Source organism: Oncorhynchus kisutch, linkage group LG1, assembly GCF_002021735.2.
Source record: "Oncorhynchus kisutch isolate 150728-3 linkage group LG1, Okis_V2, whole genome shotgun sequence".
Classification (NCBI taxonomy): domain Eukaryota; kingdom Metazoa; phylum Chordata; class Actinopteri; order Salmoniformes; family Salmonidae; genus Oncorhynchus; species Oncorhynchus kisutch.
In genome coordinates this window covers 70,444,593-70,471,980 of record NC_034174.2, presented here as the reverse complement: position 1 = coordinate 70,471,980, position 27,388 = coordinate 70,444,593, and the positions used below count along the sequence as shown (strand labels likewise).

Below are 27,388 nucleotides of genomic sequence, written 5' to 3'. Positions count from 1 at the left end.
CGCAAAGGACCGCTATTGTAATGAATGGAGGTTTTACAACCCCCTTATAAGTTTGTTCTGTATCTAATGTTTGATCCTTCTTTTCTTTCTGTCTCTCGTTTCCCCCTCCCACCTCTATTTGCAATTCCTTCCTTCTGTCTTGGACTCTTTATTTCCCTCGATTCTCTCTCTCTTTCTTTGTTTTTTTCCCTCACTCTACCATTCCTTCCCTCTGTCTTGCACGCTTCCTTTCACTCTGTCACACCTCTTCCTCTTTTTCCTTCCTTCTCTTCCCTCTGTGCTACTGTAGTGATCTGCAGCCCAGTCTGGACCGGGTGAGGAGTGCCAGCACCACCTGCCTCAGACCTGACACCAACCTCCACTCTCCTGATAAAGACAGGTACACACACACCAACTTCCACTCTCCTGATAAAGACAGGTACACACACACACCAACCACCACTCTCATGATAAAGACAGGTAGACACACACCAACCTCCACTCTCCTGATAAAGACAGGTAACACACACACCAACCTCCACTCTCCTGATAAAGACAGGTACACACACACACCAACCTCCACTCTCATGATAAAGACAGGTAGACACACACACCAACTTCTACTCTCCTGATAAAGACAGGTACACACACACCAACCTCCACTCTCCTGATAAAGACAGGTAACACACACACCAACTTCTACTCTCCTGATAAAGACAGGTAGACACACACCAACCTCCACTCTCCTGATAAAGACAGGTAACACACACACCAACCTCCACTCTCCTGATAAAGACAGGTACACACACACACCAACCTCCACTCTCATGATAAAGACAGGTAGACACACACACCAACTTCTACTCTCCTGATAAAGACAGGTAACATACACACCAACCTCCACTCTCATGATAAAGACAGGTACACACACACCAACCTCCACTCTCCTGATAAAGACAGGTACACACACACCAACCTCCACTCTCCTGATAAAGACAGGTAACACACACACCAACTTCTACTCTCCTGATAAAGACAGGTAACACACACACCAACTTCTACTCTCCTGATAAAGACAGGTACACACACACCAACCTCCACTCTCCTGATAAAGACAGGTAACACACACACCAACTTCTACTCTCCTGATAAAGACAGGTACACACACCATCCTCCTCTATAGGAGATAACCTACTGCACCTCCTTTTCTAGGTTTACAATGTTTCTTTAGTAGTTGAACTTTCTTAATTCCCGCAAATACTGTAAAAAAAAAATTTATTTTCCCAGATACGTTGAATCAACAAAGATTCAACATCACACAACATCACCCGTTCTTGTCATATATGTTATCTATCAATTTTGTTCACCACTAGCTCCTCAGTGTATATTGAGAGGTGCTGAGCAACACAGTGACTACACAATAACAGCTCTTTCACATTGACCTGCACAATAATTCACACCTACTGTCACTGAATGTTTTGGCCAGCAGAGGCATTCTAGTTGCCAGGGAATCCCAATGCTTTTAGCTCATTCTAAACTAACATGAACCCAGCCCTCCCTCACTGTGTCCCTCTCCCTGTTTCCCCACCTGGGGGATGCCTCACCCCACCACACCTCCAGATGCTCCAACTCTCTGCCCCGCAGACAGCCCGCAGGCCCCAGGATTTTAGTAGAGCAGGCCTCCCCAGAGGAAGAAAGGTACTGGGTACCGACCTAGCCCTACCCTTACCTCCCAGGACCCAAGCTGCAGTCCTGCTACTGTACTTGCTTAGCACTGCGTGGCTACTATAGTTTTCCTCTAACCCTAACCCTGCACTTTGTAGCTTTCCTAGATGTTCTAGATTACAGTGTAAGCTGGTGGGTGGTTGTAACGCTGCAGTTACTGCTCCTCTTGCTGCTTCACCTTACTGACCTGCACCTGACTTCCTGCTTCCTCTGCTACACATCTGACTTCCACGTGCTCTGTTGTCATGGTGTTGTGATGTTTCTGTTCTGAACAGTTAGTAGCAAGCAATGTAGTAGTGCAACATAGTCGTCTAAAATGTTGCATCAACATTTTTTTTTTAAACAAAATCATTTCAGCCAAATCATCTCTTTTATTTGAAATAAAACACCAGCCGACCGCGCATTCAAGATTCGTCTTTAGTTTTGTTTCTCCATTGGGTTACCCATCCTCCATTTTGTCTTCTTCTCATGTCCTCCACGTCACAGGCAGTCAGGGAGCCTGGGCAGACCTGACAGTCAGAGAGGTAACAGCAAGAAAGGCCTGGAGGCTGACAGGTAAGGTCATTCTTTCTTTCATTCATTCATTCACCCCATCCCTCTCTCATACACCCTCATTCATCCTGTCCTCTATACTGGATGGAGATCGTCGCTCTTCAAAACTAGAATGTGTTGATGTCTGATGTCAATCTGAATTGTTACAAATTGTGACTTTGCTGTGAATGCAATTTTGCAGCACAGAAAAACCTTTTCTAAATGAGAGTTGTTAAGATGTACTGTCAGTAGACCCATAGCCCTAGTTCTGTCTTGATTTGTTATGTCCTTCATTTATTGTGTTCTGGTTCATTGTGGGCCATAAGGTCCTTCATTATGTTGTATATGATTTACATTGTGGGCCATAAGGTCCTTCATTATGTTGAATATGATTTACATTGTGGGCCATAAGGTCCTTCATTATGTTGTATATGATTTACATTGTGGGCCATAAGGTCCTTCATTATGTTGAATATGATTTACATTGTGGGCCATAAGGTCCTTCATTATGTTGAATATGATTTACATTGTGGGCCATAATGTTCTTCATATTGTTGTATATGATTTACATTGTGGGCCATAAGGTCCTTCATTATGTTGAATATGATTTACATTGTGGGCCATAAGGTCCTTCATTATGTTGAATATGATTTACATTGTGGGCCATACGGTCCTTCATTATGTTGAATATGATTTACATTGTGGGCCATAAGGTCCTTCATTATGTTTTAATGATTTACATTGTGGGCCATAAGGTCCTTCATTATGTTGAATATGATTTACATTGTGGGCCATAAGGTCCTTCATTATGTTTTAATGATTTACATTGTGGGCCATAAGGTCCTTCATTATGTTGTATATGATTTACATTGTGGGCCATAAGGTCCTTCATTATGTTGAATATGATTTACATTGTGGGCCATAAGGTCCTTCATTATGTTGAATATGATTTACATTGTGGGCCATAAGGTCCTTCATTATGTTGAATATGATTTACATTGTGGGCCATAAGGTCCTTCATTATGTTGAATATGATTTACATTGTGGGCCATAAGGTCCTTCATTATGTTGAATATGATTTACATTGTGGGCCATAAGGTCCTTCATTATGTTGAATATGATTTACATTGTGGGCCATAAGGTCCTTCATTATGTTGAATATGATTTACATTGTGGGCCATAAGGTCCTTCATTATGTTGAATATGATTTACATTGTGGGCCATACGGTCCTTCATTATGTTGAATATGATTTACATTGTGGGCCATAAGGTCCTTCATTATGTTGAATATGATTTACATTGTGGGCCATAAGGTCCTTCATTATGTTTTAATGATTTACATTGTGGGCCATAAGGTCCTTCATTATGTTTTAATGATTTACATTGTGGGCCATAAGGTCCTTCATTATGTTTTAATGATTTACATTGTGGGCCATAAGGTCCTTCATTATGTTTTAATGATTTACATTGTGGGCCATAAGGTCCTTCATTATGTTTTAATGATTTACATTGTGGGCCATAAGGTCCTTCATTATGTTTTAATGATTTACATTGTGGGCCATAAGGTCCTTCATTATGTTTTAATGATTTACATTGTGGGCCATAAGGTCCTTCATTATGTTTTAATGATTTACATTGTGGGCCATAAGGTCCTTCATTATGTTGAATATGATTTACATTGTGGGCCATAAGGTCCTTCATTATGTTTTAATGATTTACATTGTGGGCCATAAGGTCCTTCATTATGTTTTAATGATTTACATTGTGGGCCATAAGGTCCTTCATTATGTTGAATATGATTTACATTGTGGGCCATACGGTCCTTCATTATGTTTTAATGATTTACATTGTGGGCCATAAGGTCCTTCATTATGTTTTAATGATTTACATTGTGGGCCATAAGGTCCTTCATTATGTTTTAATGATTTACATTGTGGGCCATAAGGTCCTTCATTATGTTGAATATGATTTACATTGTGGGCCATAAGGTCCTTCATTATGTTGAATATGATTTACATTGTGGGCCATAAGGTCCTTCATTATGTTGAATATGATTTACATTGTGGGCCATAAGGTCCTTCATTATGTTGAATATGATTTACATTGTGGGCCATAAGGTCCTTCATTATGTTGAATATGATTTACATTGTGGGCCATAAGGTCCTTCATTATGTTGTATATGATTTACATTGTGGGCCATAAGGTCCTTCATTATGTTGAATATGATTTACATTGTGGGCCATAAGGTCCTTCATTATGTTGTATATGATTTACATTGTGGGCCATAAGGTCCTTCATTATGTTGTATATGATTTACATTGTGGGCCATAAGGTCCTTCATTATGTTTTAATGATTTACATTGTGGGCCATAAGGTCCTTCATTATGTTTGAATGATTTACATTGTGGGCCATAAGGTCCTTCATTATGTTGAATATGATTTACATTCTTTACCATTTATATCATTTACTTTCTTTCGTTTGTTTGTTCTTTTCTTTCCACGTGGCCTGTTGATGCCAGTCGTATCCAGCCCACCTCTATACTAAGGGGCAGTAGGGGGAGAGGGGGACCGCTGCGCCCCTTTAACCAGACACCCCTGGGCGGATCTGCCCCTAACTCACCACGACAGGACAGGTGCATGCTGGTGCCCTAAAATATACCCCCTTAGCACCCGCTTGTTGTACCCCTTTGTCCTGTTTTGACCTCTGTGCTCCCTATACCTCACTGTTCTGCTGCTCTTATTGGTTGTGGGAGCAGTAAACCAATCCCATCTGTTCCCTCTTGTGTATGGTCAAGGATGTAGCCACCCTGGGTTTTATATATGCTGGAATGGGCCTACTGTGGAGGAGTTGAACTCATTCACTTGTATTTCATTTCTCTTTCTCCTATTCTCTCTTTTTCTGCCTCTTGTCTCTCTCTCTCTCAGAACACACACCCACAGCCCCTCCCCTCCTACGGGGACTCCCCAGTCAGGTCGCAGGGGCAGACAGCTGCCACAGGTTCCTGCCAGAAGCAGTAGTGTAGAGCAAGGTAGGCTGTCAAGGAGTGTGTGTGTGTGTGTGTGTGTGTGTGTGTGTGTGTGTGTGTGTGTGTGTGTGTGTGTGTGTGTGTGTGTGTGTGTGTCTGTCTGTCTGTCTGTCTGTCTGTCTGTCTGTGCGTGTCATGATGTGTCTCGTACTACAACTACGACCAATCAAAACCATTTTGTCTGAGTACTCTTCCTCACTCTTCTCTGTTTCTTTACATTCCTCATTCTCTTCTACCTCCATGTACATGAAGAAAATATACCTGTAGATAATAAACCATTTGATGCGAGTAAACCTAATGAAAAAGGTAATTCTATGGCACGACTGTATCTGACCTAACTTTATATTATGTTTGAGATTTTAGACCCTTTCTATCCAGTAGATGTGATCAGCTTTTTCCCTCTTTATATCCCCCAACAATTATGACCCTCTGTGCACGCTGTAGTATTCCGTACATGACATCTAATGAAAGTGATGCACAGCATGCGCCTCCTAGTGTCCAAATAGAGCAATGACACTAAGAGTACTGTACACTTGTCTAACACCTCCAATCACCTCCTGTTCCTCTGTTCACCTTGTTCCCGAGTGTAGTTTCCCCTAGGTACAGATCTAGGATCAGATTTCCCTTCCCCGAAACCTAACCTTAAACATAAGTAGGGGAAATGAAAAACTGACCCAAGATCATCTTCTAGGAGCAACTTCACCCTACATCATTCACCTTCACTGTCATTCACCTGAGAGGTTGCGTGTTTCTCGTGTAATTTACTGTATTATTACCGTATTACTACTGTATTCATGAATTAAGTAATTTCCTCCCAGCTCTAGCAGTAGAGGAGCGAGCCAGACAGATGAACATGAAAGTACATTCCTACCGGCCTTCAGCATCCCATGACCCCGAGACGGACCTCAAGACCAAACGAGAGGTCAGTACTGCTGTATTGGGGAGCAGTGGTTTAGAGTACTTAAGTAAAATATTTAAGTAAAGTACTAGTTAAGTCGTTTTTTGGGGTATCTGCACTTTACTTTAGTATTTATATTTTTGACAACTTTTAATTTTTTTCCATTACATTTCTAAAGAAAATAATGTACTTTTTACTCCATACATTTTTGCTGAAACCCAAAAAGTACTCGTTACATTTTGAATGCTTAGCAGGACAGGAAAATGGTCAAATTCATGCACTTATCAAGAGAACAACCCTGGTCATCTCTACTGCCTCGGATCTGGCGGACTCACAAAACACAAATGCTTTGTTTGTAAATGATGTCTGAACTTTGGAGTGTGCCCCTGGCTATCCGTAAATTTAAAAAACAAGAAAATAGTGCCTTCTGGTCTTTGACATGATTTCTACTTTTACTTTTAATACTTAAGTATATTTTAGCAATTACTTTTACTTTTTAGACTTAAGTATATTTAAAACCAAATACTTTTAGACTTTTACTCAAGTAGTATTTTACTGGGTGACGTTCACTTTTACTTGAGTCATTTTCTATTAAAGTATCTTTACTTTTACTCAAGTATGACAATTGGGTCGTTTTTCCACCACTGTTGGGGAGCAGATCTACACATAAACCTCAGCTAGACACCAGTATTTTATTGGACCTAGTGTATGTACAGTAACTATGTACAGTAACTATCTTCCTCTCTCCTCTCTCACCGCCTTCAGATGTATGCGGATCAGCGGCGGAGCTCTGACAACGTGTCGGCCCGCTCGTCAGACAGCGACATGAGTGACGCGTCGGCCCTATCCCGCGCCAGCAGTGCCTCACGCCTCAGCAGCACCTCCTACATGTCCATCCAATCAGAACGCCCGCGCGGGCGGCTCAGGTCGGTACCCCGCTATGTTCTTACAAGATCATTTACAAGGTAATTGAGCATCAAGAACCAATTGAAGATACTGAAGAAATCAAAAGCATTTTGTGGAGTTTGTTCTTCTGTCAGTCCTGCATGCCCGTTCTTTTATCAGTCTGTGTTCCTTTCGTCTGTCTTTTTTCTGCATGCTAATGGGTGCACGTTTCAATCTTTTTGCATGATCGTGTTTCTCTGTGAATACTTGCATTGCATACACACAAACACACACGGTGGGGAAACCCAAAATGAATGGACACAGGTCCAAGTCTTTAGAGGACGAGAAGAAGGAGAGGAGGATCTCGTCGGGGATGAATGGAGAGCAGGAGAGGATGAGGGCAGCAGGGAAGAGACGGTTCTCTCAAGAGCTGAAGAGGAGGAGACACACTGTGTCTGGGGACCCCAAAGACGCCAGGTAAAGAAAAGAGAAAAGGTCCTTTGCTCCGTCACGGGATGGAGGGACCTACAATGAGCCATGGCAGACAAGGGCCCATATTTTAGGGACCTCACAGAATCGCTGTGTACCCACTAACCATGGTCCCCGTAACCCCATTGATCTTGTTGTGACGTGTAAACAGCCTCAACCACCTACTGTAGCTGTCACCTAGTGTCCCCTCAAACCTACCTGGCTTTACATCACGTGTCAAACTCATTCCAAGGATGGCCGAGTGTCTGCGGGTTTTCACTCCACCCTTGTATTTGATTGATGGATAAAGGTCACTAAATAGTAAGGAACTCCCCTCGCCTGGTTGTCTTGGTCTTAATTGAAGTGAAAGACCAAAAACTTGCTGCAGTCTGCCCTCCATTGAATGAGTTTGACACCTCTGCTTTACATGTACAAACTAGTGTCCCCTCAAACACACCTGCCGTACATGTACAAACGAGTGTCCCCTCAAATCCAGCACAGTCTTATTATACTCTCTTAGCCAACCATCCCATAGTCCTATAACCCCAACAGCCTCACTCACATAACCCCACCCATAACTTCCCTCCCCGCACAGCCCTAACGTCCCTATGGCTGACCAGTCCAGTCCACCACAGCCTGCCTGCTGACACGGACAAATGACCCAATCCCCTGAGCCTCTCCCGGGCAGGCCCTTATTAACAGCCTAATGTTTTCTAAGTGTGTGCGTGTGTGTGTGTGTGTGTGTGTGTGTGTGTGTGTGTGTGTGTGTGTGTGTGTGTGTGTGTGTGTGTGTGTGTGTGTGTGTGTGTGTGTCAATCCAATCAGAGTGGTTATAAAACAGAGGGCCCAGGGTTTTTGACATACGTTCTAAGAGATAGATCATAGATATTGTAGACTGGAGAGAGAATGGAATGTGGTGGGTTGTTCGCTGGTTTCTCAGATTGCTGCAGACTGGCTCCAGGTCAGTTTGAAGGTACCTGATAAAAGATATTGGATTCATACAGGATAATGAAGACTAGTTAAGGCAGCAGCTACTCTTCCTGGGGTTCAGCAAAATGAAGGCAGTTATACAATTTTATAAACATTACAATACATTCACAACAGATTTCACAATATATTAAGTGTGTGCCATCAGGCCTCTACTCTACTACCACATATCTACAACACAAAATCCATGTGTACGTGTGTGTATAGTACGTATGTTATTGTGTGTCTGTATGCATCTGTCTGTGCCTGTGTTTGTGTTGCTTCACAGTCGCCGCTGTTCATAAGGTGTGTTTTTATCTGTTTTTTTAAATCAAATTTTACTGTTTGCATGAGTTACTTGATGTGGAATAGAGTTTCATGTAGTCATGGCTCTATTTACTACTGAGCGCCTCCCATAGTCTGTTGTGGACTTGGGGACTGTGAAGAGACCTCTGGTGGCATGTCTTGTGGGGTATGCATGAGAGGTATTCAAAATGTCAATACCTCTCATAAGTATAAGTAGTGATGAAGTCAATCTCTCCTCCACTTTGAGACAGGAGAGATTGACATGCATATTATTAATGTTAGCTCTCTGTGTACATCCAAGGGTCAGCCGTGCTGCCCTGTTCTGAGCCAATTGCAATTTTCCAGTAGTCCAGGTGCGACAAAACTAGGGCCTGTAGGACCTGCCTTGTTGATAGTGCTGTTAAGAATGCAGAGCAGCGCTTTATTGTAGACAAACTTCTCCCCATCCAAGCTACTGTTGTATCAATATGTTTTGACCATGACAGTTTATAATCCAGGGTTACTCCAAGCAGTTTAGTCTCCTCAACTTGCTCAATTACCACATTATTCATTACAAGATTTAGTTGAGGTTTAGTGAATGATTTGTCCCAAATACAAAGCTTTTAGTTTTTCCTTGCCTCCAATTCTGAAATGAACTGCAGCTCTTTTTCAATTGTTGCAGTCATTTCAGTCACTGTGGTAGCTGACATGTATAGTGTTGAGTCATTTGCAACATAGACACACAGGCTTTACTCAAAGCCAGCGGCATGTTGTTAGTAAAGATTTTCAAAAGTAAGGGGCTAGAGCGCTGCCCTGGGGAATTCCTGATTCTACCTGGATTTTGTTGGAGAGGCTTCCATTAAAGAACAACCTCTGTGTTCTGTTAGACAGGTAACTCTTTATCCAATATATAGCAGGTGTAAAGCCATAACACATAGATTTTTAAATGTATAAACTATGATCGATAGTGTCAGAAGCCGCACTGAAGTCTAACAAAACAGCCCCCACAAAGTTTTTATTATCAATTTCTCTCAGCCAATCATCAGTCATTTATGTAAGTGCTGTGCTTGTTGAATGTCCTTCCCTATAAGCGCACTGAAAGTCTGTTATTTTGTTTACTGTAAAATAGCATTGTGTCTGGTCAAACACAATTTTTTCCAAAAGTTTACAAAGGGTTGGTAACAGGCTGATTGGTCGGCTATTTGAGCCAGTAAAGGGGGCTTTACTGTCCTTAGGTAGGGGAATAACTTTATCTTTCCTCCAGGCCTGAGGGCACACACGTTCTAGTAGGCTTATATTGAAGATATAGCAAATAGGAGTGGCAATATTGTCCACTATCATCCTCAGTCATTTTCCATCCACGTTGTCAGATCCCGGTGGCTTGTCATTGTTCATAGACAACAATCATTTTTTCACCTCTTCCACATTTACTTTACGGAATTCAAAATTAATTACAATGCTTGTCTTTCATAATTTGGTCAGATATACTTGGATGTGTAGTGTCAGCATTTATTGCTGGCATGTCATGCCTAAGTTTGCTAACCTTGCCAATGAAAAAATCATTAAATGAGCTGGCAATATCAGTGGGTTTTGTGATGAATGAGCCTTTTTGTTTGCCTTTTTGCCTAAAATGTAATTTAAGGTAATCCAAAGCTTTTTACTATCATTCTTTATGTAATTTATCTTCGTTTCAAAGTGTAGTTTTCTTCTTTTTATTCCGTTTACTCACATGATTTCTCAATTTGCAGTATGTTTGCCAATTTGTTGTACAGCCAGACCTGTTTGCCATTTCTTTTGCCTCATCCCTCTCAACCATACAATTTTTCAATTCTTCATCAGTCCATGGGGATTTAACAGTTTTACAATAATTTTGTTCATGGGTGCATGCTTATTAGTAACTGGGATAAGCAATTTCATAAATGTGTCAAGTGCGTCATCTGATTGCTCCTCATTACAAGGACCAACAAATATTCTTTATATCAACAACATAAGAATCCCTACAAATCTTATTGTAAGACCTCTTATACACTATATTAGGCCCAGCCTTTGGAACTTTGGTTTTCCTAGATATGGCTACTATATTGTGATCAGTACATCCGATGGATCTGGATACTGCTTTCAAGCAAATTTCTGCAGCATTAGTAAAGATGTGATCAATACATGTTGATGCTTTCATTCCTGTGCTGTTTATAACTACCCTGGTAGGTTGATTAATAACGTGAACCAGGTTGCAGGCACTAGTTACAGTTTGAAGCTTTCTCTTGAGTGGGCAGCTTGATGAAAGCGAAGTCAATATTTAAATCACCCAGAAAATATACCTCTCTATTGATATCACATACATTATCAAGCATTTCACACGTTATCCAGATACTGATTGTTAGCACTTGGTGGTTTATAGCAGCTTCCCACCAGAATAGGCTTTAGGTGAGGCAGATGAACCCGTAGCCATATTACTTCAACAGTATTTAACATGAGATCCTCTCTAAGCATTACAGGAATGTGGTTCTGAATATCAACAGCCACACCTCCACCTTTGGCATTCCTGTCTTTTCTGTAGATGCTATAACCATGTATTGCTACCACTGTATCATCAAAGATATTATCTAAGTGAGTGTCAGAGATGGTCAGAATATGAATGTCCTCTGTTACTAGCAAATGATTGATTTCATGAACCTTGTTTTTTAAGCTACATATGTTAACGTGGGCTATTTTTAACACTTCTGGGATGCTTAATTGTTTTTCTTGTTTTACTGGGAAGCTTAGCAGAGGTAGACATCCTCTGGTTATTTATATTAGCGCAGGGTGTGCTGCACACACTGGACTTCCTGCTAGGGGACACCACCCAGTGCTAACAGTATAACACTGGCTCATAGGCATGTAATTACATACAATAGCTGTAGAATGAGCAGAGACATTCAGGGCAGTAAGAGGGACATAAATGAGGTTACTTACGTTGTGTCTTCCAACGCCCCTGAAACATTATGACAACTCTGTGACACAATGGTAGGGATTAAATCAGCTGGGCTTGGGTCAAAGAACCCAAATGATTTGGGTGGATACCATCCTCCTTATAATTCGAGCTTTGTTTCCAGAAGTGTTACAGCGACAGAGCTGCAATCGTCTCGTAGCCAGTTATGGAAGACGAAAAGTCTGCTGAACCGTTGAATGCCATGATTTAGGGAGGGCAGAGGGCCAGATATTATGAGGTGTTTGTTGGTGTGAAGTAGTGACCCAATCAGTTCCTTCAAATCCATCTTCAGCTGTTATGAGCTGCCCTTCATAATGTCATTCGACCCCAAATGAACCATGGCAGTATCAGCCCCCGGTGACTGACTCACAGCCACGAGAAGCAACCTGGTGATATCCTGAACTTTTGCCCCAGGAAAACACAAAGTCCTTGCCCCAGGTACAGATCAATGCCTCACCATCGAACTCCCTATCACAATAGCCGGAATGATCCAGCCTCGGCTGTGTCTCGAAGCTGATTACAAGGCCAGACCCACATAACTCACCTGAATAGAGGGCTGCTGAGACGCCGGCTGCATGCAGGCCACAACAGCCAAAGGGACAGAGCTCTGATCCAGAGATCAGGGCCTGTAATCATTTAGTCAGGTTACCTTCACTTTCTTGGGCACAGGGACTATGGTGGTCTGTTTGAAACATGTACCTCTCCCTGTCCTAGTCAATCAATTGGCTGAGCACAGCCTGGACCACCGCGGTCCACCTCCGCTGGGCTGTGCTCAGCCAATTGATTGACTAGGACAGGGAGAGGTACATGTTTCAAACAGACCACCATAGTCCCTGTGCCCAAGAAAGTGAAGGTAACCTGACTAAATGATTACCGCCCCGTAGCACTCGCATTGGTAGCCATGAAGTGCTTTGAAAGGCTGGTCATGGCTCACATCAACACTATCATCCCAGAAACCCTAGACCCACTCCAACTCGCATGCCGCCCAAACAGATCCACAGATGACACAATCTCAATCGCACTCCACCTATGTGAGGATGCTGTTCATTGACTACAGCTCAGCGTTCAACACCATAGTGCCCTCCAATCTCATCACTAAGCTAAGGACCCTGGAACTAAACACCTCCCTCTGTTACTGGATCCTGGACTTCCTGACGTGCCGCCCCAGGTGATAAGGGTAGGCAACAACGCAACACAACATTTTTATAAGAATCTAGTCACCCAAGTCATAGACTGTTCTCTCTCCTACCGCATGGCAAGTGGTACCAGAGCGCTAAGTCTAGGTCCAAAAGGCTCCTTAACATCCTTTACCCCCAAGCCATAATACTGCTGAACAATGAATCAAATGGCCACCTGGACTATTTACATTGACACCCCACCCCCTTTGTTTTTACACTGCTGCTACTCGCTGTTTATTATCTTTACATTGTCACTTTACCCCTACCTACATGTACAAATTATCTCGACTAACCTGTACCCCCGCACATTGACTCGGTACCCCCTGTATATAGCCTCGTTATTGTTATGTCATTTTTATGTGTTACTTTTTATTTAAAAAATTACTTTAGTTTATTTAGTAAATATTTTCATTAACTCGATTTCTTGAACTGCATCGTTGGTTAAGGGCTTGTCTGTAAACATTTCACAGTAAGGTCTACACCTGTTGTATTCGGTGCATGTGACAAATAATATTTGATTTGATTTGACATCCACAGCCATAGAGGGAACACCCAAGTTCCCGGCAGAAGACAGCTGGCACAGGTGCTAAAAGCGATTTGCATTGTGTTAAGTCTGGACGTGGGGGACGAAGGCAGTCACGCCGAGAACGATTATTCTCCTTCTTTCTGGTTCCGAGACGCATCCATTAATGCTCACCTGGAGTCGAACAATGAAAAGCCATTTCCTGGTTCTAGCTGGGTAGAGGGGTGCAGTGGCAGAAACTGATCATAGTCCAGGAAGGTCCCATTATGATCCTCTTGGATGTTTTGACAGGAAGCATTTAAAGATGCCAATAGACTCATGGAATCCTTACTCAGTTCAAAGCGCTTGGTCAGATTTGTTTATTTCTTAATGAAGAGTAATATTCCTTTCTTTAGCTGCATCAAGTTCAATATCTTTTTCACAAATGAAGGTATCCATTAGACCATTCCCCGTGACAACGACAAACATGTCACAGATTCATCACTTAATAGCACGCAGGTCCCCAGCAGATTCAAAGGAGTTCACGGCTGAACGCCTACATTTCCCGGTGCCGCCAGGGACTAAGAGGCTCCCTCCATGGCCACGGACACCCCTACCAGTGCCTCGCACAACTGTGTCGTCGGTCTCTCGTTGAATGTGGAGAGCGAGAGAGAAGCGTATGGGGGGTGGGTGATGGCTGGGTCGGTTGCTGGTGGAAGGTTGCCCGCTATGTGCTATGCACTGGCCCGGCTGCGTGTTAGCGTTTGGCGTAGCCTCTCGGAGCTGTTTCGGGCGTGTCCCCAGTGTCTGTAGTCATGGCGGATACAAAACATACAGTTACAGCATGTACTGGCCAATAATTGGAGTCACACGCGAGGAAATAAGGACTTTCCTTTGGTAGTTTTATAGAGAGAGTTGTATAAGTTGAGCTATTGTTAGCCTGGCTCCATTGTTGATATACAGGTACCATATACATGGCTGAACGCTTCACGGCAGACTGTAACCATTTCACTCCGTTTTGTTTGTAGCTACAGTGGCTTGCGAAAGTATTCACCCCCTTGGCATTTTTCCTATTTTGTTGCCTTACAACCTGGAATTAAAATACATTTTTGGGGGGTTTGTATCATTTGATTTACACAACATGCCTACCACTTTGAAGATGCAAAATATTTTTTATTTTGAAACAAACAAGAAGTAAAACTTGAGCGTGTATAACTATTCATCCCCACAAAGGGAATACTTTGTAGAGCCACCTTTTGCAGCAATTACAGCTGCAAGTCTCTTGGAGTATGCCGCTGTAAGCTTGGCACATCAGGCCACTGGGGTTTTTGCCCATTCTTCAAGGCAAAACTGCTCCAGCTCCTTCAAGTTGGGTGGGATCCGATGGTGTACAGCAATCTTTAATAAGTCATACCACAGATTTTCAATTGGATTGAGGTCTGGGCTTTGACTAGGCCATTTCAAGACATTTAAATGTTTTCCCTTAAACCATTTGAGTGTTGCTTTAGCAGTATGCTTAGGGTCATTGTTCTGCTGGAAGGTGAACCTCCGCCCCTGTCTCAAATCTCTGGAAGATTGAAACAACTTTCCTGACTAGTTTCCCAGTCCCTGTGTTTGCTTATTTCTTTCTTTAAGCAATGGCCACTCTTCCGTAAAGCCCATCTCTGTGGAGTGTACAGCTTAAAGTGGTCCTATGGACAGACACTCCAATCTCCTCTGTGGTGCTTTGCAGCTCCTTCAGGGTTATATTTGGTCTCTTTGTTGCCTCTCTGATTAATGCCCTCCTTGCCTGGTCCGTGGGTTTTGGTGGGTGGCCCTCTCTTGGCAGGTTTGTTGTGGTGCCATATTTAAAAAAATGAATATAATGGTGCTCCGTGGGATGTTCAAAGTTTTGGATATTTTTTTAGAACCCAACCCTGATCTGTACTTCTCCACAACTTGACCTGTTTGGAGAGCTCCTTGGTCTTCATGGTGCCGCTTGCTTGGTGGTGCCCCTTGCCTAGTGGTGTTGCAGACTCTGGGGCCTTTCAGAACAGGTGTACATATACTGAGATCATGTGACACTTAGATTGCACAAAGGTGGACTTTATTTACTTAATTATGTAACTTCTGAAGGTAATTGGTTGTACCAGATCTTATTTAAGGGCTTCATAGCAAAGGGGGTGAATACATACTGTATGCACCTCTGTTCATTTTTTTATTTTTATTTCTTTTCTGAAACAAGTCATTAATTTCATTTCACTTCACCAATTTTGACTATTTTGCGTTTGTCCATTACATGAAATCCAAATCGAAATTAATTTAAATTACAGGTTGTAATGCAACAAAATAAAAACGTCAAGGGGGGTGAATACTTTTGCAAGGCACTGTACATCTTGTTTGGCCAACATTGTGTCAAGTCAGTACGGTTCACACTGAGCTTGTTATGTGCAGAAAGTAGTCCATCCCTTTTTCCAACTGATCAGATCTGATCTGATCTGTCGATAGCGCCTGCGAATTCAGTGCATCAATGTTGTTGAGAAAAGTAGCAACACTTTTGTCGTTCCCGATGGCTAACGTTATGTCTTTCAAAAACGGCGCAGTAGAAAGGCCTCAGGTCAATGTGGAGTTGTTTGATGGAGATACTTGGATGCATACAGTATATTGATGACTGTCCCGAAGTCAGTTTGGAGGTGCTTGATGGAGATACTTGGATGCATACAGTATATTGATGACTGTCCCGAAGTCAGTTTGTAGGTGCTTGTTTATGAGACTTAGCTGCCTATGAGAGGAGGTGTGGACGTTATGGACTCCTCTGACTCTGTCCCTTTATATCCTCCTGTCTTCCTCAATCCTCCTTCTTCTTCTCTCTCCATCTGAGGCTGCTATATTCTATCAGTCACATTATTCAATTTCAGTGTATGGCTTAATTGTTCAATGCGGGGAAATGTGTTTGGTAATTTGAGCTGAGATACAACATCACATGTGATATAGTCTCCTTGTTTACTTGGCTTGATTTAATGTTGTGCATGTGGTTGTGTGTGTCAACTTTCGTTGTTGTGTCCTGTGCCTCTGTGTGTCTGCGTGTGTGTTTGTATGTCAGTGTGTATCTCAGATCTGTCCTGGCATGCATCCTGTGCTCCCGCTGTCCAGACCCCCCCTGGACCTCTTCTGAGCTGGAGTACCCTCCTCCCTACCCCACCGCCGGCCCTTGTCCCTTCATCACCCCCCTCCACGGGGCTGAGGAGAGGCCCCAGGCCACCCTACCCCTCCCTAGCCCCCTGGTCACATGGAGAGGGTCCACGATGGGTATGCGGGACGGGGGCAGTGTGGCGGGGCTCTCCTGCAGCACCCCGACCCCTTTAGAGGGGATGGACATGCACCAGCTCCTCCGAACCGCTAGAAAGCGCCGCAGAGCACTGAGTGTCATCTGTCCCTGCTGTATGTTGGCCTGTCTGAGGAGAAGAAGCCTGAACAGCTAAGGCTATTGGCTGAGACTGAGAGACTCATTTATATTACAAAAGAGACACACACACACACACACACACATATATATATATATACTTATATCAGAGGAGGCTGGTGGGGGATCTATAGGAGGACGGGCTCATTGTAATGACTGGAGTGGAATAAATGGAATGGAGTCAAACATGTGGTTTCCATCTGTTTGAGGTGTTTGATACCTTCTATTGATTCCATTCCAGCCATTACAATGAGCCCATCCTCCTATAGCACCCCCCACCAGCCTCCACTGATATACTGTATATATAATATACATTGTAATGTGTTTTAATTCTATTTCAGTGTTATCGACCAATACAAAAGACCGGCAATGATGGACATTGGACACATAAGGCATATTGCTGAGTTGTGTGGGATTTTGGAAGAGTATTTGGAAATTTTAGATCATTTGAGATCATTGAGATCATTTTTTTGTTTTGAGATCTTTTGGAGTCTGTTCAGGTTTTCTTTTATCATCAATATCAATATCATCAATATCATATAAACTCATTACAATCACTCACCAATCATTGTATGCCTCATATCATACTGTATAAGATCCTTATAAATGATTGAAGTTTATTATACTGCTGTGTTTTCCCCCACTAAAGTGAAGGTAACCCCTTATGTTATAAGTTCCTCTGCTCATTTCATATCTCAAGACTGTGGTTCCAGATTGAACTTTTACTCTCCTCTCTCTCCCTCTAGTCGGCAGGTTCGTGCGGCGCCAGGCCGGACCATGCTGAAGAGCACAAGCGTGAGCGGTGAGATCTACGCGTCAGAGCGTACCGACGGCAGCCAATCGGATACGGCGCTGGGCACGGTGGGCATGGGTGGCAAGAAGAGACGCTCCAGCCTCAGTGCCAGGGTGGTCTCCATCGTCTCCAACAGACGTAGTCGCAGCACGTCGCAGATCATCGGCCCGGGTGAGTTCAAAGGTCAAAACTGGCCCTCACCCAAATGAAGGAGATGAAGGAGTTGGTTGTGGTTTGAAAATGTGGCTCGGGTATTTTGTTTTGATTTACGGTTTACATTGAAAGACGGCGGTTGACAGACATTTAACAATTGGACATTACAGACAGTAAAAATGAGACAGTACGGACTATCAGCAAGTGGCCATGACATGATAGTTCTCAGATGTTTTTAGGGTTAAGAGTGACCTGAAGCTACCTTATAGCACTTTCATCTGAATAAGAGCAATAAAAAAAACAGAGAAGCAGGTGCGTCATCACTCTTGACCCTTGACCTTTTGTTTACGTGACTGCGCACCAAAATGTCCCGATGCTGGAATTCTAATCTTACGAATGCAACCCACAAAAAAAATCATGTTATAAAAGAGTTTCAAAACGTTTCAACTCTAGATGACACCCGCTGCGGCCAAGCTCTCAGTCAGAGAGACTTGAAGGAATCTTTCTCAGCCTGGCTGGACTCACTGGAGGGTGGGGAGAGAGAGAGGAAGCAGGGAGGCAGAGAGAGAGGTAGTTGAAAGGCTCCAACTGCACTCTCTTCCTCTTCTTTTTTTTCACTCCTCTTTGTAGCTGACATAAAAAGCCATTATAAAGGAAACTAGGGCCTAGGGTGGGTCTCTCCATGCCTCTCTCCTCTCTCCCCATTGTTATAAAGTATAGCAGTACGATTGGTGTTCTGTGTGATGGTTGCCATCTTTGCTGACAAAATCATAGAATTCATGTTGGGTTGAGAGCAGGTAAGGAGGACTTGTTTTTACATTTTTCAAGCTTGAATACTTTCACATTTTTTAAGGTTAGCGTTCTTTGTCATGAATCTTGTTCTAGAGGCAGCTCTGCAGAGTGGTCATTAGCTGGCATAGCCATAAAGCCATCAAATCCGATTTTAAGTCTAACCTTAAACCTAACCTTAACCACACTGGTAACCTTAAATTAAGACCAAAAAACACACTAGCATCTAGCAGAAATCGCTCCATCTAGCAGAAATCGCTCAGTTCTGCCTCCAGGGAAAGATTCATGACAATAGACATCAACCTGCGTATTATCAGCATGTACTACTGTATCGTCCTTTAGGATTGAGTGTACTGTACGCCATTGTCTGTATTAGGTTGGTTGTGTTGACGTGACGAGGGATGGAACCTTGAAATAACAAACCATGTTGTTCTTTCTCTCTAAACATCTCTCCAACCCTCTCCAACCCTCTCCAACTCTCTCCAACCCATTGTTCAGCTGTGATTTATAAAAACACAAGGACAGAAAAGGATTCTTTGACTTCCCGGGTCTTTCAATTTCTCTTTTGTGTCCTTTGTCCTCTGAGATGTAACATGGTTCCCCAGCTCTGTCACTGTGTCCCATCACGACGATGAGGCAGCTAGGAATACATGGCGCCACACCTGGTTCTCCTCAAGAGGACCACAAAATAAAGCCTTCTGGCCTAAACGTGTTCATCCTCGAGAGTTCTGTTGTTTAGCACTGACCCATATAAACTAAGGCCTGGAAGATAGCACTTCAGGTCTCAGGAAGACAGTAGATAAGCCGTGCTAACTTAGCCATCAGCCTTAGCTATCCGCTACATTGTGTCTATTTTTTCCTCTCCGGTACCAGAGGGGAAGGGGAAAAAGGAGAAGGGTGCGTCCATCCAGAGGAGCACAGAGACGGGCATGGCTGTAGAGATGACCAGGAACATGAGTCGACAGTCCAGTAAAGAGTCCACCAACGGCACCATGAACAGCTGCAATTCCGAGGGAAAGTCAGTATCTCCAATCTCTCTCTCTCTCTATATATATATATTCATCTCTCTCTCTCTGTATTTCTCTCTCTCTCTCGCTATCTCTCCCTGTATACTGTCTCTCTCCTTTTCCTCCCTCTATCCCTCTTCTCTTCGTCACTTTCTTCCTCTTTCTGTTTATGGGTCCAAATGTTTTTTTTTCTTTCAATGTCACATGAGTTGACATTCACTATAAAGTAAACAAGTATTTCAGCGTTACTACAGTGATTTCCATAGATAATATAACCTAGGACCCATAGGTTATATATGGTAATTAGCTGTATATTGACTGTGTTCTTCCTCTGTTACCAGTCTGCTTTTCGGTGGGGTGCGTCTGGGACAGCCAGGCAACCAGTTCAGCGACTTCCTGGATGGTCTGGGTCCCGCCCAGCTGGTGGGCAGACAAACGCTGGCCACACCTGCCATAGGTGAGTAAATATCCCCCTATTCTGTTCTGTCTACTCATCATGTTATTGCCCTATCGTAGTTCCTCTGTGACTCCTCCCCAATTGATAACTTGATATTCAGATCAGATTCATTGATTCACATCGCTTCCTTTCTTCCATCTCCATATTACCTCAGTAATTCAATATCCTTCCAACTTCCCTCTTGAGAAACTCAATTGCCAACTTTTCTTACTACTTCCTATTTTATGACCTCAGGTGTGTGCGAGCAGTAAGCCTAGCAAAGCCGACTGTAGTCGGGGGGGGGGGGGGGGGGGGGGGTGCATCTGCGACAGCCAAAAGTCAGACACTGGTGGTTTTCCAACAGCAAGGCTCAGATCAACATAGCAGTGTCAACATAGCTGCTATTGTTTACAAAAACAACATCTTTACGTCGAAATTGACTTTTCTATACCCCTCTTTATCACACACTCACAAACTGAAACAAAACATGTGTACAATTAATTGGTTAGAGAGAGGTCTCAAATATCACTTTAATTTGTTGCTTTAGAATCGGGGTAAATTTGATTCCTGTTTTATGCACGTCTTTGGCCATGTTCATCAAACAAAAACACCCTAATGATTGGTTGACAAATAGTGCCTCCAACAATGCAGGTGATGACTGCATGGTACAATTGGTGAGAAGCAACTGCAGCGACGTGAAGGCATCTTCATCAAAAACGGCATGATCTTTGATCACATGATTTTTGGAAATGTTTATTCCCATAATGCAAAACACGACGGTGACCATCACGCGATCTGCTCGAACATCCCCCTTATCTCCTGCCTACTTCCTGTTCTGATTGGTTCAATCCAGTTCCTGTTTAGTTAACCAGATACAAAACAGAAGGCGAGACATCAGCTGGTGTCGCATTGGTGCATATAGGAAGCCGGAACTGTGAAAAAAATGATCTATAGTGAATGGCCTGAGTCGGACATCTTCCTTTATCCACCATCTTTGGTCAACTCGTTCTACTTCTTCTTCCTCCCAGGTGATATTCAGATCGGAATGATGGACAAGAAGGGTCAGCTGGAGGTGGAGGTGATCAGAGCTCGGGGCCTTGTACAAAAGCCTGGATCCAAATCCCTCCCTGGTGAGATACTGGTGGTAGCGCCACCTAAGGGTGGAGGACTGCATTGAGATAAAATTTAATTCAGGGCAAAGTCCATTGAAAGTGCTTTTTTAATCCAGGAGTATCTTATCTGGGTCCATGTAGTCGCCCACCTAGAGAAAACTATTCAATCGGACCATGTTTAGAACCACAATTGAGTATCCATATCCTTATCTGCCTCTTGTTTCTTCTTTCTTTCTTTCGTCAGCTCCATACGTCAAGGTCTATCTGTTGAATAATGGAGCGTATGTAGCCAAAAAGAAAACCAAGATTGCACGGAAAACGCTGGACCCGCTGTACCAGCAAGCGCTGCAATTCGAGGAGAGCCCACAGGGTAAAGTCTTACAGGTGAGGGTCAAAGCCTTGTTTCATGAAGAAAGTTCAATCACGTTTTAATTAAATAATTAAATAAATGCATCCCATTAATAATATTAAAATCATTTTTTTATTATAATTTTATTTAACCTTTATTTAACCATTTAAGCTGAAAAGGTTTTAATCAATACATTTTTGGGGGTCTTTTTTTCTCCTTCAGGTGATCGTCTGGGGAGACTACGGACGAATGGACCACAAAAGCTTCATGGGAGTTGCACAAATCCTATTGGAGGAACTAGACTTAACAAGCACAGTGATTGGCTGGTACAAGTTGTTCCCACCCTCCTCTTTAGTGGACCCCACACTAGCCTCCCTGACTCGACGTGCTTCCCAGTCGTCACTGGACAGCTCCTCGGGCCCACCGGGCACCCGATCCTAGTGGACCAATAGGACTACAGCTACCAATCTTAATGGACCAATGGGACTATAGCTAGCCTACCGCTTTGTGAAACGAATTAACGTCACCTTAGAGATTAACGGACAAAAATTATTGTAGAACAACAACAATCAAGAAAAAGAGTCACAAATGATTTAAAAAAAAGCTTTGTTGAGATCTGACAATCACTCCTAGCATCATTTAATTTGTTTGTTTGTTTTAGAGAGCGTAAGGTTTCAGTGTTTCATTCCAATAACGAATTCATCATCGTTTTTTCGCGGTTGTAATCTAAGAACTAGGGCTGTCGATAATAAACAATGTTTGGTAGCTAGGTAAGGCTGTACTGGAGTCGAGCGGTAAGGAGACACTCGATTCATTGAAGAAACTACGTAGAAATGTAAATGTGAAAGGAAGAAGGGTGGTAGTTTTTAGTCAAACCATCAATAAACAAAGAAATGTATGTTAGCATCAGAATGTATGACAGAGGTGTCATCCTCCTTGTCCCTCAGGGGATGCCATAATGTCCTCTCCGCAGTGGCCCCCATCCGGCCCCCAAACAGACTGCCAGCACTTCGGCCCCCAGGGCAGAGTGCTTCTGGGTGGGGTCGGTCCGGGCAAGCAGGGGTCTCCTTCTGGTGCCTAGACTTTGTGGATTCACATTACTGGTCCTTCTCTGACAAATATCATTTTTTTTGTTTTCAATATGTTTACCATGGCTGGTCCAAGCCGCTCTCTCGTTTTTGTCTTTGGTACGTTTTACTCTTTTTTTTCTCCCTTTGTTACTTATGGCACAACAATGTTTTTATGATGAGTATGAGGTTTACGATGAGTTGTCTGATGTATGCATGGTGAAGAATAAAAAAGACACAAGGAAAAAATACGAAATAGAGAAAATTAGATCATGTGTCTGCAATGAGATGCAGGGGACTGTTCAGTGACACATCTTAAATGACGATTTTTACACTTGACGATGAGATTAGTGTGGGATTGCAATGTTGTTTTCTTCATTCAGTCACCTACAAAAAGTCCAACCCAGTTGTCTTTGTATAGATGTATATTAAGACCTCCATTATCTTGACCAATAAATAGAATTATACATTTAACTTTGGACTATCACTAGGGTGTCAACAAGTCACTGTAAAAAAAGACGTATCTTTGTCCACAATCAGGAGAACTTTCATTTAGCTGTTTTCCTGGAGTATCCTTCCCCTCACCCCAGCACATGTTTAGGGGTTTTATCTGAAATGTCAGTTTACATTATTTTGAGATTCAAAAACGCAAGCACAAATAAGCTTGATTTTTTTTACGGCAAAAAGTTACACTTTTTGAGATTTAAAAAAAAAAGTGAATGAAATTTTTTAAATTTTAAATACTGCTTGCAAATGTATTTTTTTGGTTCATTTCATTTCTTCTTTGTCTCGATTATTTGGAAAAACAAAAAACATCAGTTGCTCAAATTTCCCTTCTGCATCTTTGTGAATGTGAAAAGTAACCCATCAGATTGAACTGTCAGGACAGCAACACCAATACTCATCCTTCGTCAGGCCGGCCGACTCCTGCCACACCAAAGGGGGCGTGGCCAGCATGACTCGGACCTGTTCCAAGCTGCATGCACATTTTGTAAAACAAAAACGATACTGAAAAAAAAGAAGATTGAACTGAACTAGATATGTGTTAGTTCCACATACTGTAGGCCCGCTTGTATGTTGCATGCACTTGTACAGTTTGCTCGTACTTAAATATAAAGAGAAACCGAAGCCATTCACATCACGCGAAGACATTCGAAATGATCAGCTGCAGTCAAGTCTAGTCCACATCCTTCATTCCGGTGCTGAATGTTTCGAAACCAGTTGATTACCAAGATTATGTTGATGTCTTTTTTAAAGCTATTGAACACGTGCTGTACTGTCGTACTAAGCAATCCTCACCGCCCATTCTTTCAAATCTACAGTTACTGTACACATCATAGTTTACCTCTATGGGGATGAGACTACATGGTTAAATATGTATAAATCAGATCAACTTATATACAAAGTATAGTTATGTTGAACATAATGATGTTATAAGATATATGGATACATATATTACACAAATTATTTAGAGTATAATGTAATGAAAGTAATTTAGATATATTGTAAATATTTTTTCAACCAACCAAACGGTTTAGTGATATTTACGAAGGGGCCAAGACAGATTACGGCGACATTGTCAAGTTCCTTAAGACTACGATTGGACTTAGAAAGTCACAAAGGGACACTACTTTACTTCAAGGCTTCAGCGGATAGTCCCAAATCGCCACACTTCAGTGTACTAGGGTATCAGGCCATATTATCTGCAAAAGCTGTCGTCACTACACCTCTCTCTCCCCATGCTTTGAAACCTACAACCTACGACCTATGACCCTAGCCATGTAAAACCCCATTTATAAAAACGTCAAATTTTTGGTTTTATGTTTAGTGAGTTATTCTTTTTTTATTTTGTCAGTATTATTAGGAGAGAGAAAAAAATGCTGATTGTTTACAATGTATGTGTTCCACTGAAACAACAACTATAAAAGAAAATGATCAGATAAAAATGTATTCACTGCAGCGTTTCTTGTTTCGTATAACAGGTGTGGCTCAAATGATGTGTGTGTTTTATATTTTAAAAAAAGAGTTCATTTTTATTATTTACAAATAAAAAAAGAATGTGTGGAAGAATTCTCCCTCATACTTGCTGTTCTTGTTCCGCTGTCAACCCTCTCCTCCTACCATACCTGGGTTCAAAGTCCTATTTAAAATCATTTGAAACAGTTCAACTGGGCTTGACTGTGCTTGTCTGATAGAATGGAACCAATTCACAAAATTGCAAAACCCCGCCCATCTGACAATCCAGGCAGGCTAAAGCAAACACTAAGGGCTGGATTCAATCCGTATTGCAGAGGTGTCGCGGAAGATCCATGTAAAAATGTAAAGGTAATTTCCGATTGAGCCGACATACAGTGGCTTCAGAAAGTATTCAGACCCCTTGACTTTTTTTTAGGCTACAGCCTTATTCGAAAATTGATTAAATATATTTTTTCCTGATCAATCTACACACAATACCACATAATGACAAAGCAAAAACAGGTTTTAAGAAATTGTTGATAATTTCAACGACAAAAAATGTAATAATGAAATATCACATTTACATAAGACCCTATACTCAGTACTTTGTTGGAGCATCTTTGGCAGCGAGAACAGCCTCGAGTCTTCTTGGGAATGACGCTACAAGTTTGGCACACCTGTATTTGGGGAGTTTCTCCCATTCTTCTCTGCAGATCCTCTCAAGCTCTGTCAGGTTGGATGAGGAGTGTTGCTGCAGAGCTATTTTCAGGTCTCTCCAAAGAAGTTTGAATGGGCTTTCACCAAGGATCTCTCTGTACTTTGTTCCATTGATCTTTGCCTCGATCCTGACTAGTCTCCCAGTCCCTGCCGCTGAAAAACATCCCCACAGCATGATGCTGTCAACACCATGCTTCACCGTAGGGATGGTGCCAGGTTTCCTCCAGACGTGATGCTTGACATTGAGGCCAAAGAGTTTTATCTTGGTTTCATCAGACCAGAGAATCTTGTTTCTCATGGTCTGAGAGTCTTTATTTGCCTTTTGGCAAACTCCAAGTGTGCTGTCATGTGCCTTTTACTGAGGAGTGTCATCCATCTGGCCACCCTACCATAAAGGCCTGATTGGTGGAGTGCTGCAGAGATGGTTGTCCTTCTGGAAGTTTCTCTAATCTCCACAGAGGAACTCTAGAGCTCTGTCAGAGTGACCATCGGGTTCTTGGTCACCTCCCTGACCCTTCTCCCCCAATTGCTCAGTTTGGCTGGGCGGCCAGCTCTTGGAAGAGTCTTGGTGATTCTAAACTTCTTCCATTTAAGAATGATGGAGGCCACTGTGTTCTTGGGGACCTTCAATGCTGCAGAAATTTGCTGGTATCCTTCCCCAGATCTGTGCCTCTACACAATCCTGTCTCTGAGCTCTACTGACAATTCCTTTGACCTCATGGCTTGGTTTTTGCTCTGACATACACTGTCAACTCTTGGACCTTATATAGACAGGTGTGTGCCTTTCCAAATCATGTCCAATCTATTGGATTTACCACAGGTGGACTCCAATCAAGTTGTAGAAACATCTCAAGGATGATAAATGGAAACAGGATGCACCTGAGGTCAATTTCGAGTCTCATAGCAAATTTCTGAATACTTATGTAAGCAAGGATTTTCCGTTTTTTATTTGTTATAAATTTGCTAAATTTGTGTGAGGATTGCTACAGATTTTTTGTATTAAATCCATTTTAGAATAAGGATGTAACGTAACAAAATGTGGAAAAAGTCAAGGGGTCTGAATACTTTCCACTGGCACTGTATGCAGTCTCAGCGACGGCGGGAACATGCTTCCAATACATATTCAAAGTGTATTTTCCAACCTAGATTACATAAAAGTGTATTTTACCAGCCTAGATTGCTCTTAACCCACAATTACCTTGGTACATTATGTCAAAATGAAAATGCTCTCTAAAATAAGTTGTATCTGTTGCTATGCGTCTTCTTGCTTGCTTGCTTGTGGGAAAACTAATATTTTCTCTGGTCCCACAGACTCAACCCTGCCATGCCCTCTGTCAGTCTCCTCAGATAGGCATCTTAGCAAAGCAGCTTCACAGAACTCCCAGGGAGAGAGAGAGGGGGGGGAGAGGAGAGAGGGGGGGGGGGGGGGGGGGAGGAGAGAGAGAGAGAGGGGGGGGGAGAGGAGAGAGAGAGAGAGGGGGGGGGAGAGAGAGAGAGAGAGAGAGAGAGAGAGAGAGAGAGAGAGAGAGAGAGAGAGAAAAGAACAAGCATAGTATCAGTGTAGCTTTAAAAAACAGGCCAACATTTGAATCGTACACATGAAAGTAGAAAGACGTGAGACCAAATCCAGGACTAACGTATTGGAGACTCCAAATTGTGACAAATTAAGCATTACAAAGACAAACATGTAAGGAATTCGCAAAAGCTAGAATTGCAAATTACCATGTCCAAATAATGGCTGTCATTGCTGCCTCATTTGTGACTCACTTCCCATTCATATTTTGAGTGACTCTGTGTCGTCTCACAGATGTCATCATTAGGACAAGTTTAATATTTGATTTTATCCACTAGCGTTGCTGAAGGTAGAAAATCCTAGGAAATGGGAGGGGGGGGGGGTCGCAAAGCCAGGGGAGGCATAGCTCTACGAATCTTAATTGCACAAAGCTTATTACGTGGCAGGGAATATGTTTTGTAGATCAGTGACTGTACACCTTACTTTGTTCAAGCTGGAGAAAAAAATGGGTCAATTAGGGCCAGTGTCAAGGAAAGCAACCGTGGTGCTATGTTGTAGCAAATTCGGGGGGTAGCCCTGACCGGAACTCAAACCCAGGTCTAGCGACTATCAAGCCCACGCCTTAACCATTACAGCAAGAGGT

General features: G+C 42.6%; 1 protein-coding gene across 1 annotated transcript in view; it reads left to right on the top strand.

Annotated features, from left to right (window-relative positions):
• The window catches only part of LOC109901498 (regulating synaptic membrane exocytosis protein 1-like), a 105,622-nt gene extending 82,589 nt beyond the window's left edge, over positions 1-23,033 (top strand). Inside the window, 14 exon segments of the mRNA XM_031831521.1 lie at positions 290-379; positions 1,600-1,677; positions 2,191-2,259; positions 4,755-4,868; positions 5,161-5,264; positions 6,080-6,183; positions 6,925-7,085; positions 7,369-7,521; positions 17,600-17,817; positions 19,462-19,606; positions 19,937-20,052; positions 21,060-21,161; positions 21,388-21,527; positions 21,715-23,033. Coding sequence (XP_031687381.1) covers positions 290-379; positions 1,600-1,677; positions 2,191-2,259; positions 4,755-4,868; positions 5,161-5,264; positions 6,080-6,183; positions 6,925-7,085; positions 7,369-7,521; positions 17,600-17,817; positions 19,462-19,606; positions 19,937-20,052; positions 21,060-21,161; positions 21,388-21,527; positions 21,715-21,933 — 1,813 coding nt within the window. The 3' untranslated portion in view covers positions 21,934-23,033.
• The last annotated feature ends 4,355 nt before the right edge of the window (positions 23,034-27,388 follow it).